Here is an 18,153-nt window from a genome sequence, read left to right as displayed (position 1 = left end):
AATATGGTTTCCATTAATTTCCCCACTATTGATGTCAGGCTTACTGGCCTATAGTTGCCCGATTCCTCCCTACTACCTTTCTTGTGAATGGGCACAACATTTGCTAGTTTCCAATCTTCTGGGACGACTCCTGTTACCAGTGATTGGTTAAATAAATCTGTTAATGGTTTTGCTAGTTCACCGCTGAGCTCTTTTAATAGCTTTGGGTGTATCCCATCAGGCCCCTGTGACTTATTTGTATTAATTATAGACAGCTGACTTACAACCTCTTCCTCTGTAAAGACACATGCATCAACAGATTCATTAGTCTTCCTTCCTAACTGAAGTCTTTTTCCTTAATTTTCCTTTGTAAAACTGAACAGAAGTATCCATTGAGGCAGTCCGCTAGTTCTTTATCTTCTTCCATATACAACCCTTCTTTTGTTTTAAATTTGGTAATTCCTTGTTTTGGTTTCCTTTTTTCATTTATGTATCTGAAGAATGTCTTATCGCCTTTTTTCACTGACTGAGCTAATTTTTTCTTCTGCCTGCGCTTTATAAGTTCTTATAACTTGTTTGGCCTTTCTCTGCCGAATCTTATAAATTTGCCTGTAATCCTCTTTTTTTTTCTTTATGATTACTAAATGCTATCTTTTTGTTTTTAATGATTTTGGCCACTTCTGCTAAGTACCACAGTGGTCTCTTCCTTTTAGCTTTTACTGACAAACCCAATGTAATTTTCTGTTGCCTTCAATAGATCCACTTTTAAGTAGTCCCATTTTTCCTGGACTCCATTGAAACTGTTCCAATCTGATAGGGACTCGTATACCACTAATCTAATTTTGGAAAAGTTAGTTTTTCTCAAATCTAAAACTTTTGTTTTTGTGTGGTGCGACTCAGTCACTGTACTTATAGTAAACAACAATGACTGGTGATCACTAGATCCCAAGCTTTCCCCTACAGTAATATCAGATACCAAATTTCCATTTGTGAATACTAAATCTAAAATGGCCTTTATGAGTGTAGGAGTCCCACTACCTGAACAATTGTACCACAATGTGAATGAGGCCCTCCATTATGTGATATACAGGTTGTATTGGAGTACCTCTTCCTTGTAATTTTTGGCAGCACTTGCACTTTATATACAAGTACATATACAGGAAAGAATGTTTCTTAACAAATTTTCCTCTAAAATGATTCATTTTTTTCCCGGTTTTGTGCATATTATTGTCAGTCTGTAAAAGTGGCGTACTACTTGGAAAACATGGTTCTCAGCAGCGACCTAGGAGTGTAAGATGCATTGAGACATCAACCGCATGCTGTTCTCAATCCATTGCGGTGGTGTTTCCATCAATTTATGACCTTTTCCTATGAACCATGCACCCTCCCCTCTTCAAATGAGGGGGTGCCTGCTTTAATGCTCAGGTTCTCCCATTGACTTCCAATATACTCGGGTGCTCGGTAGAGCACCCGAGCATCCTGATGTGTCTGGCCAGAGCACCGGAGCACTTTGGTGTTCGATCAACACTAATAGTTAGTATAGAGTCAGACAAAGATAAAAAGTATCATCTAGCCAGAGCCACTGTGATAAATTGGTGCAAGTCTAGACAGCAAGTTTACACAGTCTATAGGATTATTACATGTGCCCAATATCACATGGTGGTTTACTTTAGTGTTCATTTATTAGTTATTAACAAAATTCTAAAATAACGGAAAAAACTATTTTAATATATCTTCAAAATGACTGTTCAGATAAGACTATGGCTTTAACATTGTGCAGTTGCATTGACCATGCATTATCATTTTCTTTTGTGCCGTACTTCATGCCTAATAATCCCTGTAATCTATTTTGACAAACTATTATTCAGTATATCGGGACAGCGCTAAAAATTTTACAGCAATTTCGTAGTCTTTATTTTTGCCCTCTGAAGCTTAGAGCATAAGATTCCATTCAAACATGAATCAATTAATCGGGTTTATGAGAACACCCTTTTTTTAAGCATATGTAGGTGCTATTCAGAGCATAATGGCAGCATGCCACCTGAAAAAAAAGGGTGTTCTCATGAACTCAAAACATTTCAATTATTTGATGCTTGTATAAATTGAGTCTTATGATCTAAACTTTGGCGGACAAAAATGAACAATACCAAATTGCATTTAAATTTTGAGTGCTGTCCTGACATAGGGAATTATGGTTGTCTAAAGTCCTTGTGGCAGAAGAGACTTCTATTGGACAGCACTAATTTAGGGTCCATTCACACATCCGTATGTGTTTTGCGGGTCCACAAAACACGGACACCGACAATGTGCGTTCAGCATTTTGCGGACCGCACATAACCAGCACTCTCATGGAAAATGCCTTTTCTTGTCCACAATTGTGGAGAAGAATAAGACATGTTCTATTTTCTTGCGGAACGGAAGTGCGGACCCGCAAATGCGGATGCGGACGGCACATTCTGACCCCATTGAAAATGAATGTGTCCGCACCTGTTCCGCAAAGTTGCAGAACGGATGCGGACCCATTTTGTGGACGTGTGAATAGAACCTTATTGTCACTAGGAGACAGATAGTGCTGTTAACACCACTAAGAAGAATTCTATTTCAACACAATGTTATCAAACTAGCTCTTCTATATATATATTATCTAGTTAGTGTTATGAAGCTGACTATAAACCTTGCCTGAAACCATATAGTAAAAACTTTTACATTCAACATTTTGGCTATGACAAATCCAAATCATACTGGGACTTGTTAGTAAAGTTGGGTGATGACCACAGAGGCCAATTAGTGGTGGTATTTTTTTTTATGCAAAAACCTTATTTTATAATGTTTCTTTTCTAATAAATAACAAGTCTGACTTTTAGGGGCCAGGCCAATTAAATACTTATTGAGCAGAAAACTGGTTACCCATTGTCATGACTTATTAGCTGATCCTCTACTTTTATAAGTATACACATATGATTTTAATGCAACTTTTTCAGAGTCAATGAAAATCCTGTGTCCCACATTGCTAAATATCTGTCTAGCAAACATTATATATGATATTAATGTACAGTCACACAGAATTTTTGGTTAGTTTATTCCAAATTATTTAGGCAACTGCAGCAGGTAAGAGTTTCATACATTTTTTGTTATTCAATTAGTAGAGTGATACATTATTTTTTTCTAGGCTTACCATCAATGCTGAATGTCAACTACAACTGCACAACTTTCCCATGGATGAACATTCGTGCCCACTTATATTCTCATCCTGTGAGTATTCAATCTATGTCAGTATGTTTTATGAGAGTGATTCACGTTATAACAATTATCATACTATAGATTGGTTCCATTATTTTTAAAATAAATACCAAGCCTACATCATGACTTACCCGCATATTGAGATTTATTGCACCTATGTATTATTTTAGATGGATAACATAGTTTTCTGCTTGACCAATAAAAAATTCTTGATTGCTAGAACTTTATGTTAACGTTACCATTTGCTATGATTTTGTTACATTAATTTAATTTTATTGTTGTTTAATTAATGTGACTGTTAACCCCTTCAGGACTCTGCCATTTTTTACCTTAAGGACCAGGCCATTTTTTGCAAATCTGATGTGTGTCACGTTATATGGTGATAACTTTAAAACACTTTTACTTATCCAAGCCATTCTAAGATTGTTTTCTCATCACATATTGTACTTCATGACAGTGGTTAATTTGAGTCAAAATATTTTATTTTTATTTAAAAAAAAACAAATTTACAAAACATTTTTGAAAAATTCCCAATTTTTAAAATGTCTAAAACAGATAGTGATACCTCCCAAAATAGTTATTACTTTACATATACCATATGTCTACTATATGTTTGGATCATTTTGCTAATTAAATTTTATTTTTTGGGGACTTTAGAAGGCTTTGAAAATTAGAAGCAAATCTTAAAATTTTTAAGAAAATTTCCAAAACCCAATTTTTATGGACCAGTTCAGGTCTGAAGTCACTTTGTCACTGAAGTCACAAATTTTACAAACTATGTTAACCCTAATAGGTGTTCCACAAGCATTAAAGCAAAATGTAGATGAAATTTCAGAATTTCCCTTTTTTAGCAGCTTTTCCATCTTAATCATTTTTTTCTGCTAACAAAGCAAGGGTTAACAGCCAAACAAAACTCAATAGTTATTGCTCTAGTCTACAAAAACACCCCATCTGTGATCGTAAACTGCTGTACGGGCACACGGCAGAGCGCAGAAGGAAAGGAGTGCCATGTGGTTTTTAGAGGGTATATTTAACTGGAATAATTTTAAGTTGTGATGTCACATTTGAAGACCCCCTGATGCAACCCTAGAGTAGAAACTCCCAAAAATTTACCTCATTTTGGATAAGGTGGCAGTTTTGTTGGTACTATTTTAGAGTACATATGATTTTTAGTTGCTCTATATTACACTTTTTGTGAGGCAAGGTGATAAAAATAGAAGTTTTTTTAGTTTTTTACAATTTTTTTCTGACAGGATATATCATGTGCTATTTTTATAGAGCAGGTCGTTACAGATGCGACAATACCAAATATGAGTACTTTTTGGGTTGTTTGTTACAGTTTTACATAATAAAGCATTTTTGAAAAAAGAAATGATTTTTTTTGTGTCTCCATATTCTGAAAGCCATAGTTTTTTTTGGGGTGACTGTCTTATGTAGGTGCTCATTTTTTTCGGTATGAGATGAAGGTTTGAATGGTACTATTTTAGGGTGAATATGACTTTTTGATCGCTTGGTATTACACTTTGTAAGGTGACAAAAACAGTTTTTTTTTTTTACGGTGTTAATCTGGGGGGTTAGGTTATTTGATATTCTCTTAAAGCAGGATGTTACGGATGTGGAAATGCCTAACATGTCTACTTTTTTATTTAAGTTTTACACAATAAATGCATTTTTGAAACAAAAAAATAATCATGTTTTAATGTATCCATATTTTGAGAGCCATAGTATTTTTTATTTTTTGGTTGATTGTCTTAGGTAGGGGCTCATTTTTTTGCAGGATGAGATGACGGTTTGATTGCTACTATTTTGGGAGGCATATGACTTTTTGATCACTTGTTATTACACTTTTTGTGATGTAAGGTGGCAAAACATTTTTTTTTACACTTTTTTTTTAGGGTGTTAAACTGAGGGGTTAGATCATGTTATTTTTTTATACAGCAGGTCATTTCAGATGTGGCCATACCTAAAATGTATACATTTTTTATTTTTTACACTATAAAAGCATTTTTTAAGCAAAAAAGAAATATGTTTTAGCGTCCCCATATTCTGAGAGCCATAGTTTGTTTTTGTTTTTTATTGGGGCAATAGTCTTAGGTAGGGTCTCATTTTTTCAAGATGAGATGACAGTTTGATTGGTGCTATTTTGAGGTGCGTATGACTTTTTGTTCGCTTGGTATTATACTTTTTGTGATGGCTATTTTGCACTGTTTTTATTTTTTTACGGTTATCACCTGAGGGGTTAGGTGGTATGATATTTTGTAGACCTGGTTGTTATGAACATGTCTCCTTTTTTTTCACTTTTAACACAATAAAAGCATTTTTTTAAACAAAAAAATAATGTTTTATTGTCTCCAAGTTCTGAGAGCCATAGTTTTTTTTTTTTTTTTGCCAGATTGTTTTATGTAGCAGCTCATTATTTGTGGGATGAGTTTATGGTTTGATTGCTACTATTTTGAGGGGCCTACACCTTTTTGATCGCTTGGTGTTGCACTTTTTGTGATGTAAGGTGAGAAAAAATGGTTGTTTTAGCACCGTTTTTATTTTATTTTTTATACAGCATTCAGGTGCGGGGTTGGATCATGTTATATTTTTATAGTGCCGATTGTTACAGACATGGGAATACCCAATATGTCTGTTTTTCATTTTTTTCTATTATATTTACAATTTTATGTGGGGTTTTTTGGGAACCCCTTTCCCTCCGGGAACCCCTTCCCCCCGGTAAAATCTCATCCAAATATGGTTACAAAAAGTCTTGTCTACGCGTTTCGGGCTACCAGAAACAATTCCAGCCCTTACTCATGACACGTGTCACGAGTAAGGGCTGGAATTGTTTCTGGTAGCCCGAAACACGTATACAAGACTTTTTGTAACCATATTTGGATGAGATTTTACCGCAAGCAAAATAAAGATTCCTTTATCGAAGTGGAGCTGGATTTCTTGAACCCTTTTTCGCATTTGTACCACTCGGGCCTGACTCGGGTTTTCCGTGCTCACAGGTGAAGGAGGGGCAGGTGAGAACTGCTGAACTTTCCTTTTTACTACTAAGAGCACAGCCGTACTATTTAAAAAATAAATTGCAGCTCCCCCGACATGTTTCGCCACAAATGTGGCGTCCTCAGGGGAAATGGAGCTACTATCAACCGTTGTGACATCACAGTACTATGTCTGTAGCATATATGTATGGACAGCAGAGAAACAGTAATTCCTATCACACTACCTAACACCCTGCACTGGAACCTATAAGCTACATTATATCATCTAACTTACACTGACTATCTGCCACTAGCTATCTGTATTATATATATGATCTAACTAACTATCTAATGTAATTGGATATGGAATAGGATCTAGATGAAAGCACAGAGCACAGCGATGTCACTGCTCTCTCTCTCAGAACTGCAAAAAAAAACAGCTGAAAATTCGTATTCATTGCTAGGGATGTTGCTAAGCTCTGGCAAAGATATTGCAGCCTTCTCATTGGCCCACAAGAAAAAAACATCTAGAATATTCACGATTATGAATATATAGCACTATATTCTACATCTTCATGAATTCTTGAATTGCTGCTATTCGCGATAAAAATTTGCGATTAGAATATTCGCAATTTTTCTCTTAGCTAGAGAAGAAGAGGCTTAGTTAAGGACAACATTATTTAAACATTAAGTGGAATTGCCCATATTTTCTACTGAATACTTGATGGCACAGTGGTGCAGATCAATTATACTATGTTAGAGGTCCCCAATCTTTTGTATTTTATTAGCCATATTCAACTCTAAATTATTATAGGTACCACAGTAAAATGGTGGAGTGAATAGAAAACATAACATTACAACCACTTGCATATCAATATATGATTTTAAAAATTGTCACAATCGACTGCAAGCAAATGAGCCATCCGGCATTCATACTGTATGTTTCCATTTCAAGCACAGATGGAATTAAAAGGGTTATCTAGATAAAAGTAATGATGACCTATCTTCAGGATAGATCATCATTATCACACAAGCGGGGGTCCAAGTCCTGCCACCCAATCAATCAGGGAGACGCTGCATTCTCTGGAGCTCTCCATAGCTTTCCAAGCACAGTGCTATACATTGTAAAGCAGCTGTGCTTGGTATTGCCGCTCAGCCCTATTCACTTCAATGGGGCGTGACTAGAGATCAGTGAATCGAAGCTGGTGAAGTTTAATAATTTAGAATTTCAGGAAAAATTTGATTCGCAACGAATGCAAATTTCCTTGCGCTTTGTGGTAACAAATCAAATTTTTCCTAAAATGGTGGCTACATGTGTGAGGACTGAGGAGATAGGGCAAGAAACTGTGGGAAGGCAGGATCACCCAGATTCACATGCCTGCATGCAGCCAATCAGCAGCCAGCCATGTGATGTCACAGAGTCAGACATTTTCCAGCGTTCAGAGTGCAGGGACAGACTTGAGAAGGTGCTAGGGACAGCAAATGGGAAAACCTGATTGTGAGAAAAAAAGACAGAAAAACTATCTATAAGTGCAGGAAAATTAGAGGGAGGATTCATTTCACAGCATCTTAGTGCAGAGAGATGTCAGAAGGCTCTAGGGACATTAATAGGAAAGCGATTTACAAGTGCAGGGAAAGATTATTTGGGGATCCAAATAGCCATTAGACAGCTCTGTCCTTCTAGCTATTTGTTATTGGGCTGCAAGTGTTATGTTTAAAAGTTTTTAGTGGCTTATATCTCAGTATCTTTAGTTTCTTATATCAGTAATAGAATAAAAATATATACGCATTTCACTTCTGCAGTTATTTCTGGTGAAAGCGTATAGGAGCGTATTTCAGTAAAAAAGAAAGTAATATACACACTGCACTGTTGCCGTTATTTCTGTTGAAATCATATAGTGGTGTATTTGAGTACTACAAGAAAAATATATACACACTTCACTTCTGCAGTTATTTCTGTTGAAAGCATATAGGGGTGTATTACAGTAAAAAATGAAAAATATATACACATTTCTGGTGAAAGTGTATAGGGTCGTATTTCAGTACAACAAGAAAAATATATTCTCAGTTCACTTCTGAAGTTACTTCTGTTGAAACAGTATAGGGGCGCTGGGGCGGACTGACCATTCGGGCATTATGGGGCCCCACTATGGGGCCCCCGTCAGGGCCGTCTTTTGCACTCACATATAATGGAACACTCTGACAGGGCCCGGCATGAAGTACAGTGACCATGCCGGGCCCCGTCAGAGCGCTCCTCAAGCCTGTATAATATGAATCAAGTAAGGGGGGGTATTGGCGCAAAGGCAAGGGGGGATGCGTGGTGCGCACTCACACACCCAGCAGTTCTTGTCACTGCGGGGCTGTGGTTTCCATAGCAAAGTAGGGAGCACTCTTCGTTCCCCGCTTCACTGCTCTTCTGTGCGCTCCCAATGCTGGCCACACATTGCGCTGCTGGCTGTGGGAGGCTCCCTGAAGGTCCGGGAATCGGCCTCCAGCACAGCCAGCAGTGTGATGTGAGTGTGGGAGCGTGTCATCAGGAAAAAAAAGATAAGTATGTGTTTTTATTAATTATAAAGCTGCAGACTGGGGGCAACAACTACTGTGAGAGGGCTATGGGCATAACTAATTTGAAGGGGCACATATCTGGTATAACTACTATGAGGGGGCACATATCTGACATAACTACGGTGAGGGGGCACATATCTGGCCATAACCACTGTGAGGGGGCACATAATCTGGCATAACTACTTTGAGGGGGCACATATCTGGGCATATCTACTGCGAGAGGCACATAATCTAGCAAAACTACTGTGAAGAGGCACATCATTTGGCAGAACTACTGTTAATGGGCACATAATCTGGCATAACTACTGTGAGGAGGCACATAATCTGGCATAACTAATGTGAGGGGGCACATAATCTGGCATAACTACCAGTGATGGCCAGTATGCAGTGTTCGCCGATGAACACATGCGATCTGCCATCTTTATTCCCAAGCCCGGCGATGCAGAGGTAAGTCCTTACCTGTGCCTGCGCCGCGAGCCGCTCTGAAACACATGTGGTCACCGGGAGCAGGCAGTTCCGAGAACAGCCTTCATCAGGCTGTTCTCGGAACTGCCTGCTCCCGGTGACCGTATGTGTTTCAGAGCGACTCACAGCGCAGGCACAGGTAAGGACTTACCTCTGCATCGCCGGGCTTGGGAATAAAGATGGCAGATCGCATGTGTTTGTCGGCGAACACTGTGAACTGACCATCACTAATAACTACTGTAAGGGGGAACATATCTGGGCATATCTACTGTGAGGGGTACATATCTGGGCATAACTACTGTGAGGGAGGCACATATCTGGGCATAACTACTGTGAGGGGCACATAATCTGGCATAACTACTGTGAGGAGGCACATAATCTGGCATAACTACCATTAGGGGGCGCATATCTGGGCATATCTACTGTGAGGGGCACGTAATCTGGGGACTGAGAAGCATAATGGGGGCTGAGAGGTGCATAATGGGGTCTGGGAGGCATAATGGGGCTGATAAGAGGCAAAAGGGCTGATAATGGGGGCTAATGAGAGGCATAAGGGTGGATAATGGGGGCTGATGGGAGGCATGGGGATCTCATCTGAGGTCGGATTGGGGTCTGATTTGAGGTCTTATTGGGGTCTTATTTACATTGGGGGTCTGATTGGGCCTGTCAGCTGAGGTCTGATTAACATTGGGGGTCTGATTTGTGGTCTGACCTGAGATGTAATGAAAAATATTTTTTTCTTATTGTCCCCCTCTAAAACCTAGGTGCCTCTTATAGGTCTCCTGAAATGCAGAGCGGTGTCCACTTCCAGCCCTGAGCCCAGCTGTCCCCTGCCCAGAGCACTTATCCTCAGCCTGCTGGAGTCTTCAGAACTGTAAGTATTTACAGTAATTCACTGTAAACTATATTATATATATAACTTGTTTTATGTGAGAGCCACGCACCCAGTTTCAGGCATTCAAGGCTCCACCACCTCAGCCGAAGGGAGCTGTCTGTCATTCCCATCTTCTGCTGGTCCAAATGGTCCTGCTCCTACTCCTTGTCAGTCATTCCGTCAGCAATCGATCAACGAAGCAATTGCCAAGAGACAGCAGTATGCATGCACGCATCCAACAGCGCAGAAGCTGAACGTGCTCCTATCCAAGTTGATGGTGCTTCAGTCCCTTCCTTTCCAAGTGGTGGACTCTGTACCTTTCAGAGAACTGATGGCTTGTGCTCAGCGGAGGTGGAGAGTCCCAAGCTGTCATTTCTTTGTGAAAAAGCAGTACCAGCCCTGCACAAACATGTAGAACAGAAGGTGGGCCAGTCCTTGACCCTGTCGGTGACTGCCAAAGTGCACCGCAGCACCTACGTGTGGAGCTGTAACTACAGACAGGGACAATACATGTCCTTTATGGCCCACTGGGTGAATGTGGTTCCTGCACAGCCACACCAGCAACTTGGCCAGGTGACGCCGATTCCGCCTCCACGTTCTCACGGCGTTGGTCCTATGACAATGTCCGCCTCTGCCTCCTCATCCACCAGCATGTCCTCAGCCTCCACTGCAGGGAAAAGTCACAGTGCCCCTGCAGCATACCACATGTGCAGGGCTCGGTGGCGTTGCGCCGTTCTGAACCTGGTTTGCCTTGGTGAATGGAGTCACACAGGGGAGGAACTTCTCCATGTGATGCATCAAGAATTCGAATCCTGGCTTTCTCTGCGAAAACTGAAAATCGGAACCATGGTGAACGATAATGGTAAGAAAATTGTGTTGGCGCTACGTTAATGAAGGCTGAGTCACGCGCCCTGCATGGCACACATAATCAATCTGGTTTTCAAGTGGTTTCTGAAGTCTTGCACCCATCTGCAAGACATCCTAAAAATGGCCTGGAAACTTTGCATGCACTTCAGCAACTTGTACTCTGCAAAGCACACCCTCCTTGAGCTGCAGCGGCAGAATGGCATCCCCCAACCAGTTGGAATTCCACCCTCCATATGTTAGACTGACTATATGAACAGAGAAAGTTGATTTCTTGATGATGCAAGCGGATAGGAGTACTCCCCTGTGTAACTTTGATGTCAGCCAGTGGAAGCTCATGCGTGACACCTACCATTTGCTCAGGCCCTTTGAGTAGGTCACTAGTGTTGATTGAGCACCAAAGTGCTCGGGTACTCTGGCCAAACACATCGGGATGCTCGGGTGCTCTACAGAGCACCCGAGTATAATAGAAGTCAATGGGAGAACCCGAGCATAAGAAAAGGTTAGAAATTGATGGAAACACCACCAAAATGGTTCGTGAACAGCATGGGGTGGATGTCTGGATGCATCTTGGACTCCCAGGTCACTAAAGATGTTGTCCGAGTAGTACGCCACTTTTACAGACTGACAATAATACGCACAAAACCGAAGATAAAATCGATTTTAGAGGAAAAATTGTTAGGAAACATTCTTTCCTATATATTTACTTGCATATAAAGTGCAAGTTCTGCCAAAAATTATAAGCAAGAGGCTCTCCGATACAACCCGTATATTACATAAAGGAGGGTCTCATTCACATTGTGGTAGAATTGTTCAGGTATTGGGACTCCTACACTCATAAAGCCTATGCACTAAGTGAAAGGGCTGCCAAAAATTACAAGGAATCAGCACTCCAATACAACCTTTGTTACACATAAAGGAGGGCATCATACACACCCTTGAAAAATTATGATTGTTGGCCTGTTGACCCTTTAAAACATTTTGAGCCAGGGCCTGCTGATCTGACCATCTAAAGCATTTGGATGAGGGCCTGCTGTTGAGCTGACCCTCTAAAACATTATGGGTGAGGGTCTGCTGCTGAGCTGACCATTTAAAAAATTATGGGAGAGTGCCTGCTGCTTAGCTGACCGTTTAAAAAAATGTACAGTGTTCAAAGCAGGCCGGTTCGCCTGAATACTTCAGCTAGGAATAATGGAATAGGACTCCGGTTCTATTTTGTTGGTTTTCGGAACTGGGACCATGATTAAGAGGGACTGCCGGGGGCAATCGTATTGAAATTCTTGGACCGGCGCAATACGAACCAAAGCGAAAGCATTTACCAAGAATGTTTTTATTCATCAAAAACGAAAGTCAGAGGTTCGAAGACGATCAGATACCGTTGTAGTTCCGGCGGCGTTATTCCCATGACCCACCGTGCAGCTTCCAGGGGACCAAAGTCTTTGGGTTCCGGGGGGAGTATGGTTGCAAAGCTGACCAGACTGTTGAATAGTGAGACTGGACTTGTAGGTGAGGGCCTGCTGGTGAGCTGACCATCTAAAAAATTATATGTGAGGGCCTGCAGGTGAGCTGACCCTGTAAAACATTATATGCATGGGCCTGCAGGTGAGCTGACCCTGTAAAACATAATATGCGTGGGCCTGCAGGTGAGCTGACCCTATAAAAGATTGTAGGTGAGGTCCTGATGGTGAGCTCACCCTCTAAATAATTATATGCCAGGGCCTGCAGGTGAGTTGACCCTGTAAAACATTATATGTGAGGGCCTGCAGGTGAGCTGACCCTATAAAACATTATATGTGTGGGCCTGCAGGTGAGCTGACCCTATAAAAGATTGTAAGTGAGGTCCTGCTGGTGAACTGACCCCCTAAAAAATTATATGCCAGGTCCTGCAGGTGAGCTAACCCTGTAAAACATTATATGCGAGCGCCTACAGGTTAACTGACCCTATAAAACATTATATGTGTGGGCCTGCAGGTGAGCTGACCCTGTAAAAGATTGTGGGTGAGGTCCTGCTGGTGAGCTGACCTTCTGATGACACGTGGTGTACGGCGGGCAAAGCACACCTTGAAAAATAGTGGCGGCTGGGGACTGCGTAACGTGGGACGGCCACCAACATCATGCTGCGGAAGGCCCCAGTGTCCACAAGCCTAAATGGTAACATTTCCAGGGCCAGTAATTTGGAAAGCTGCACCTGTGGGTGGGTATCTGGGTATTTGCGCTTGCGTTCAAAGGCCTGGGGTAAGGACATTTGGACGCTGCGCTGGGACACGGAAGTGGATGTGGTTGCTGATGGTGCTTGCGAAGGTGCAGGTGCAGGGCGGGAGGTATCCGGGCCTGCGCCTTTGACAGGGGATTGGCCAGCACGTAACATAGGGGAAGAGGATGCAGTGGTGTAACCGGCAGACACCGATTGTGGACCTAGGAGTTTGTCAAACTTATTACGGTGCTTGGATGCCATGTTGCAAACTACTATTCTTTTGTCGTCTGCACTTTCCTAAAAAAAGCACCATACTGTGGAATACCTACACTTTGGCAAGGGAGATTTCTACAAGGGGGTGCTCCGTGGAACAGTTGCGGGCCTGTTTGATGTGGCCCGCCTTCTCCCTTTTGCCACCCACTGCCTCTTCCAGCCTGTTGCGGTGCTGCAGATCCCTCCCCCTCTGTACTGCTGTCCTCGCTCGGCTTTTCGCCTTCCCAGGTTGGGTCAGTGACTTCATTGTTCACACCTCTTCTTCCACTTCCTCACTCTGCTCATTATCCTGACTCGTTGACCTAGCCACAACCTCAGTTATTGACAACTTTGTCTCATCCTCTTCCTCAACCTCTTTAGACAGTAATTGCTGTTGTGTAATTGGCAACTGTGTCTCGTCATCATCCACCTCATTAAACAGTAATTGCCGTTCCCCACCGTCATCTTCTTGTGACTGTGGATGCTCAAGAGGTTAAGAATTTAGGAATAAGTGCGCTGGAGTACAACAATGGCTGGGTGAGGCCGGTTTACATGTCTATTCTGCACAAGGTATGGACAAGTCCTGTGGGATCCATGCCCGGTTCATTTTAATGAATGCGAGCTTGTCCACATTAGCTATGGACAGGCGGCTGTGATTGTCTGTGATAATCCCCTCCTGTCGTGCTAATCAAATGTTCAGACAAAACACTGGCTGCAGGGCAGGCCAGCACCTCCAAGGCATAAAGTGCAAGCTCAGGCCATGTGCCCAATTTGGAGACCCAGAAGTTGAATGGGGAAGACCCATCAGTCAGTATGTGTAGGCGTGTGCAGACATACTGCTAGTCTACGATCCATTTGGATATCTTCCCTATTAACTTTCAATGTTCTTTTATGCACCTACCATGGTGATCACGGGTAATGGAGAATCAGGGTTCCATGCCGGAGAGGGAGCCTAAGAAAGGGAAACCACATCAAAGGGAGGTCAATGGCTGAAATCTGATTGGGTGGAGAGGGTGGTTCAAGTTATTAAATTAAATTCAGCACATGCGCCAGGCAAGGGATGTGCGTCAAACCGGCTAGGCCCAGAGCTGCTACGGGATTTTGCACATTATCACACACCACGAGGCCGAGCTTGAGGCACACTTGCACCAACCACTCATCGGTCTGTTCTTCCATGCCCGTTCACAGCTCCTGTGCAGTGTGGGGTTTGTCCCCCAAAAAGATAAGTTTCAAAACTGCCTGCTGTCCTTTTCCCCTGGCTGTGCTGAAGTTGGTGGTGAAGGTGATACGCTGACCGCATGAGGAGGCGGTAGAGGATGAGGAAGTGGAGTAGGAGGAGGAAGAAACAGGAGGCAAAGAGAAATGCCCTGCAATCCTTGGTGGTGGAAGGACATGCGCCAAACTGCTATCCACCTCAGGCCCAGCTGCCACTGCATTTACCCAGTGTGCTGTTATGGAGATATAACGTCCCTGACCGTGCTTACTGGTCCACGTATTCGTAGTTAGGTGGACCTTGCCACAGATGGCATTGCGCAGTGCACACCTGATTTTGTCCCCCACTTGGTTGTGCAGGGAAGGGATGGCTCGCCTGGAAAAGTAGTGGTGGTTGGGCACAATGTACTGTGGGACAGCCACCGCCATCAGATTCTTAAAATTGTCCGTGTCCACTAGACGGATTGACAGCATTTCAAAGACCAGTAATTTTGAAATGCTGGCATTCAGGGCCAGTGATCGCGGGTAGGTAGGGGGGATTTTCCTATTTTGCTCCAGTGTTTGGGAGATAGACAGCTGAACGCTTCTATGGTACATTGTGGGGATGCTTGGTGACCAAGGTGGTGGCATTGCTGGCACATCCTCTGTTTGCGGGGTGGCAGGTGCCACTGTCACTCCAGAGGGGGATGAAGAGGCCGAGACTGCAGCAGAAGAGGAAGCAGAAGGAGCCAGAGACCTTTCTTGGTTTTAGAGGTGTCTACTCCACTGCAGCTCGTGCTTTGCACTTAGATGCCTGGTCATGCAGGTTGTGTTCAGGTTGAGAAAGTTTATGCCTCGCTTCAGGCTCTTATTGCACAGCGTGCAAACCACTCGTGACTTGTCGTCAGCACATTGTCTGAAGAACTGCCACGCCAGGGAACTCCTTGGAGCTGGCTTTGGTGTGTTCGGTCCTATGGTGCGGTGGGCAGTAGCAGGCATACTGTCTAGGGGATGGCCGCTCCGCTTTTGCACCCTGCTCCCTCTTTTGCTGTGCTGGTGGCTCTGTGCAACCACCGCCTCTTCCTCCGAACTAGACAGGTCATTCGCATGACCTTGAATCCATGTGGGGTCGAGGACCCCATCGTCCTCCACATTATCTTCCACCTAGTCTTCAATCCTGCCCTCCTTGTCGATCTGCATACTTTCGAAAGACAAAGCAGTTGGCACCTGTGGTTCGTCATCATCCGAGACTTGATGAGGTGATCCCCCCATGTACTCATCCTGAAACATAAGTGGTTTGGCATCTCTTCCTCTTCTGGGGCAGGGCTATGTGGACAGGCGAAATTAATACAATTACTTCAAGGTCACAAAAAATTTGAATTTGTTAACCAACAATGTAACAGCAGTATTGACTGGTTTTATTAGACTGTCAAAAAATGGAGCGCAGGCTGCAATTGTACTATCTAGCACAACAAGTGTGATTTTTTCAACTGACAATGTAACAGCAATATTTAACGGTTTTAGTGGACTGTCAGAAATGCAGCGCAGGCCGCAAATGTACTATCTAGAACAAAAAGGGTGTTTTTTTCAAACAACAATATAACAGCAGTATATAACACTTTTAGTGGACTGTCAGAAATGCAGTGTGGGCTGAAAATGTACAATCTAGCACAAAAAGTGATTATTTTTCAACAGTATTATTGGTGTAAAGGATCTCCTGACACTCCGACTGCGTACCTCCGTTGATGGATGCTCCCAGTGCCTCCCTAGGACTCCAAGCACTCCGCTCAACACCGATACCACCACAGGAACCAGGAACAGGAACAGCTCTTACAAGAGCTGGAAGTAATAGCCAGGGGAGTTTACATGTATAGCAATCCCTACACACATGAGACGAGGCTCTATGTTGAATGTAAAACAGCCACTCTTTATTGAGCACACAGCATTGACTTATATACACATGACATACTGAGGAAATGACATAGCAGCCAATCCTGTACAGGTTAAACACAAAACTAACCCTATTCAACAAACACAATGGCATTGTCTGTGACGCAATTAACAAACACACTAGCATTGTCTGAGACGAAATTAACAAACACACTGGTATTGTCTTTGATGCAATCAACAAAATACAATTACCAAAACACATTGGGCTCTGCCTGTAATACAATTACCAAGCATAATGGGCTAACTTAATCACTCACAGACAGAAACCACACATTTTTCTCAAAACACAGAAAACACCTCAAAACCCCAAATATCCCCATAATGTATACATCCATGTATAGCTCTGATCTGGGTGAACAACATATCCAAAAATTACCCAGATCCGAGCAGGGGTTCCCGAATTCCATGGAAGTCACATTTGGCCAGCCGCCAGTATGACTTTCCTGCCCAAAACAGTTCCACAGATTTAAGCTGCGCAGCCGGTCTGTCTTCTCCTTCAAAGTTAGTATGGGCCATAATCCTGAGGCTAGAGGCTGGCAAACAGGCCCCTCCAAAACCCAGTGGCGATGTTGGTTTTGCCACAATTGGACTGTCAGAAATGCAGCGCAGGCCGCAAATGTAATATCTAGCACAAAAAATTAGTTTTTTTCAACCGACAATGTAACAGCAGTATTTATCGGTTTCAGTGGACTGTCAAATGCAGCACAGGCTGCAAATGTACTATCTAGCACAAAAAAGTGAGTTTTTTTTTCAACTGACAATGTAACAGCAGTATTTAACGGTTTTATTGGACTGTCAGAAATGCAGCGCAGGCTGCAAATTTACTTTCTAGAACAAAAAATTAGTTTTTTTTTCAAACAACAATATAACAGCAGTATTTAACGGTTTTAGTGGACTGTTAGAAATGCAGCGCAGGCTGCTAATGTACCATCTAGCACAAAAAGTGTGCATTTTTCAACCAACAATGTAACAACAGTATTTAACGATTTCAGTGGACTGTCAGAAATGCAGCGCAGGCTGCAAATGTACTATGTAGCATTAAAAGTGTGCTTTTTTTCAACCAACAATGTAACAGGTAGTATTGAACGGTTTTATTGGACTGTCAGGAATGCAGCGCAGGCCACAAATATACTATCTAGCACAAATATTTTTTTTTTTCAAACAACAATATAACAGCAGTATTTAACTGTTTTAGTGGTCTTTAAAAAAAATGCAGCCCAGGCCGCAAGTGTACTATCTAGCACAAAAAGGGTGTTTTTTTCAAACAACAATATAGCAACAGTATTTATCGGTTTTAGTGGACTGTCAGAAATGCAGCGCAGGCTGCAAATGTACTATCTAGCACAAAAAGTGTGATTTTTTTTCAACCAACAATGTAACAGTAGCATTTACTGGTTTTATTTTACTGTTTTTAGATTTGCTGCTGTCACACACAATAGTCCTTAAAAGGAGGTTTGGGTCTCTGAAAAGTTTTTGGAATAAAAATCTTTCAATAACACTCCCTACGCTATCTTTCCCTTCCTATGATCTGCTCTCCCTTGCTAAGACTGAGCCGAACACGTGGCTGCGTAGCAGCGTCAAACTGGGGTGCCTAGGGCTCACCACTG

General features: G+C 42.3%; 1 protein-coding gene across 4 annotated transcripts in view; it reads left to right on the top strand.

Annotated features, from left to right (window-relative positions):
* The window catches only part of GABRG3 (gamma-aminobutyric acid type A receptor subunit gamma3), a 1,148,957-nt gene that overhangs the window by 586,123 nt on the left and 544,681 nt on the right, over positions 1 to 18,153 (top strand). For all 4 annotated transcript variants that reach the window (XM_044286710.1, XM_044286709.1, XM_044286712.1 and 1 more), the window contains exon 5: positions 3,149 to 3,231. In XM_044286710.1, coding sequence (XP_044142645.1) covers positions 3,149 to 3,231 — 83 coding nt within the window. The remainder of the gene's footprint in view (positions 1 to 3,148; positions 3,232 to 18,153) is intronic.

This window comes from Bufo gargarizans, chromosome 3, assembly GCF_014858855.1.
Source record: "Bufo gargarizans isolate SCDJY-AF-19 chromosome 3, ASM1485885v1, whole genome shotgun sequence".
NCBI classification, from domain to species: domain Eukaryota; kingdom Metazoa; phylum Chordata; class Amphibia; order Anura; family Bufonidae; genus Bufo; species Bufo gargarizans.
The sequence above is the reverse complement of the archived record's forward strand: the minus strand, read 5'-3'. Positions and strand labels throughout refer to the sequence as shown.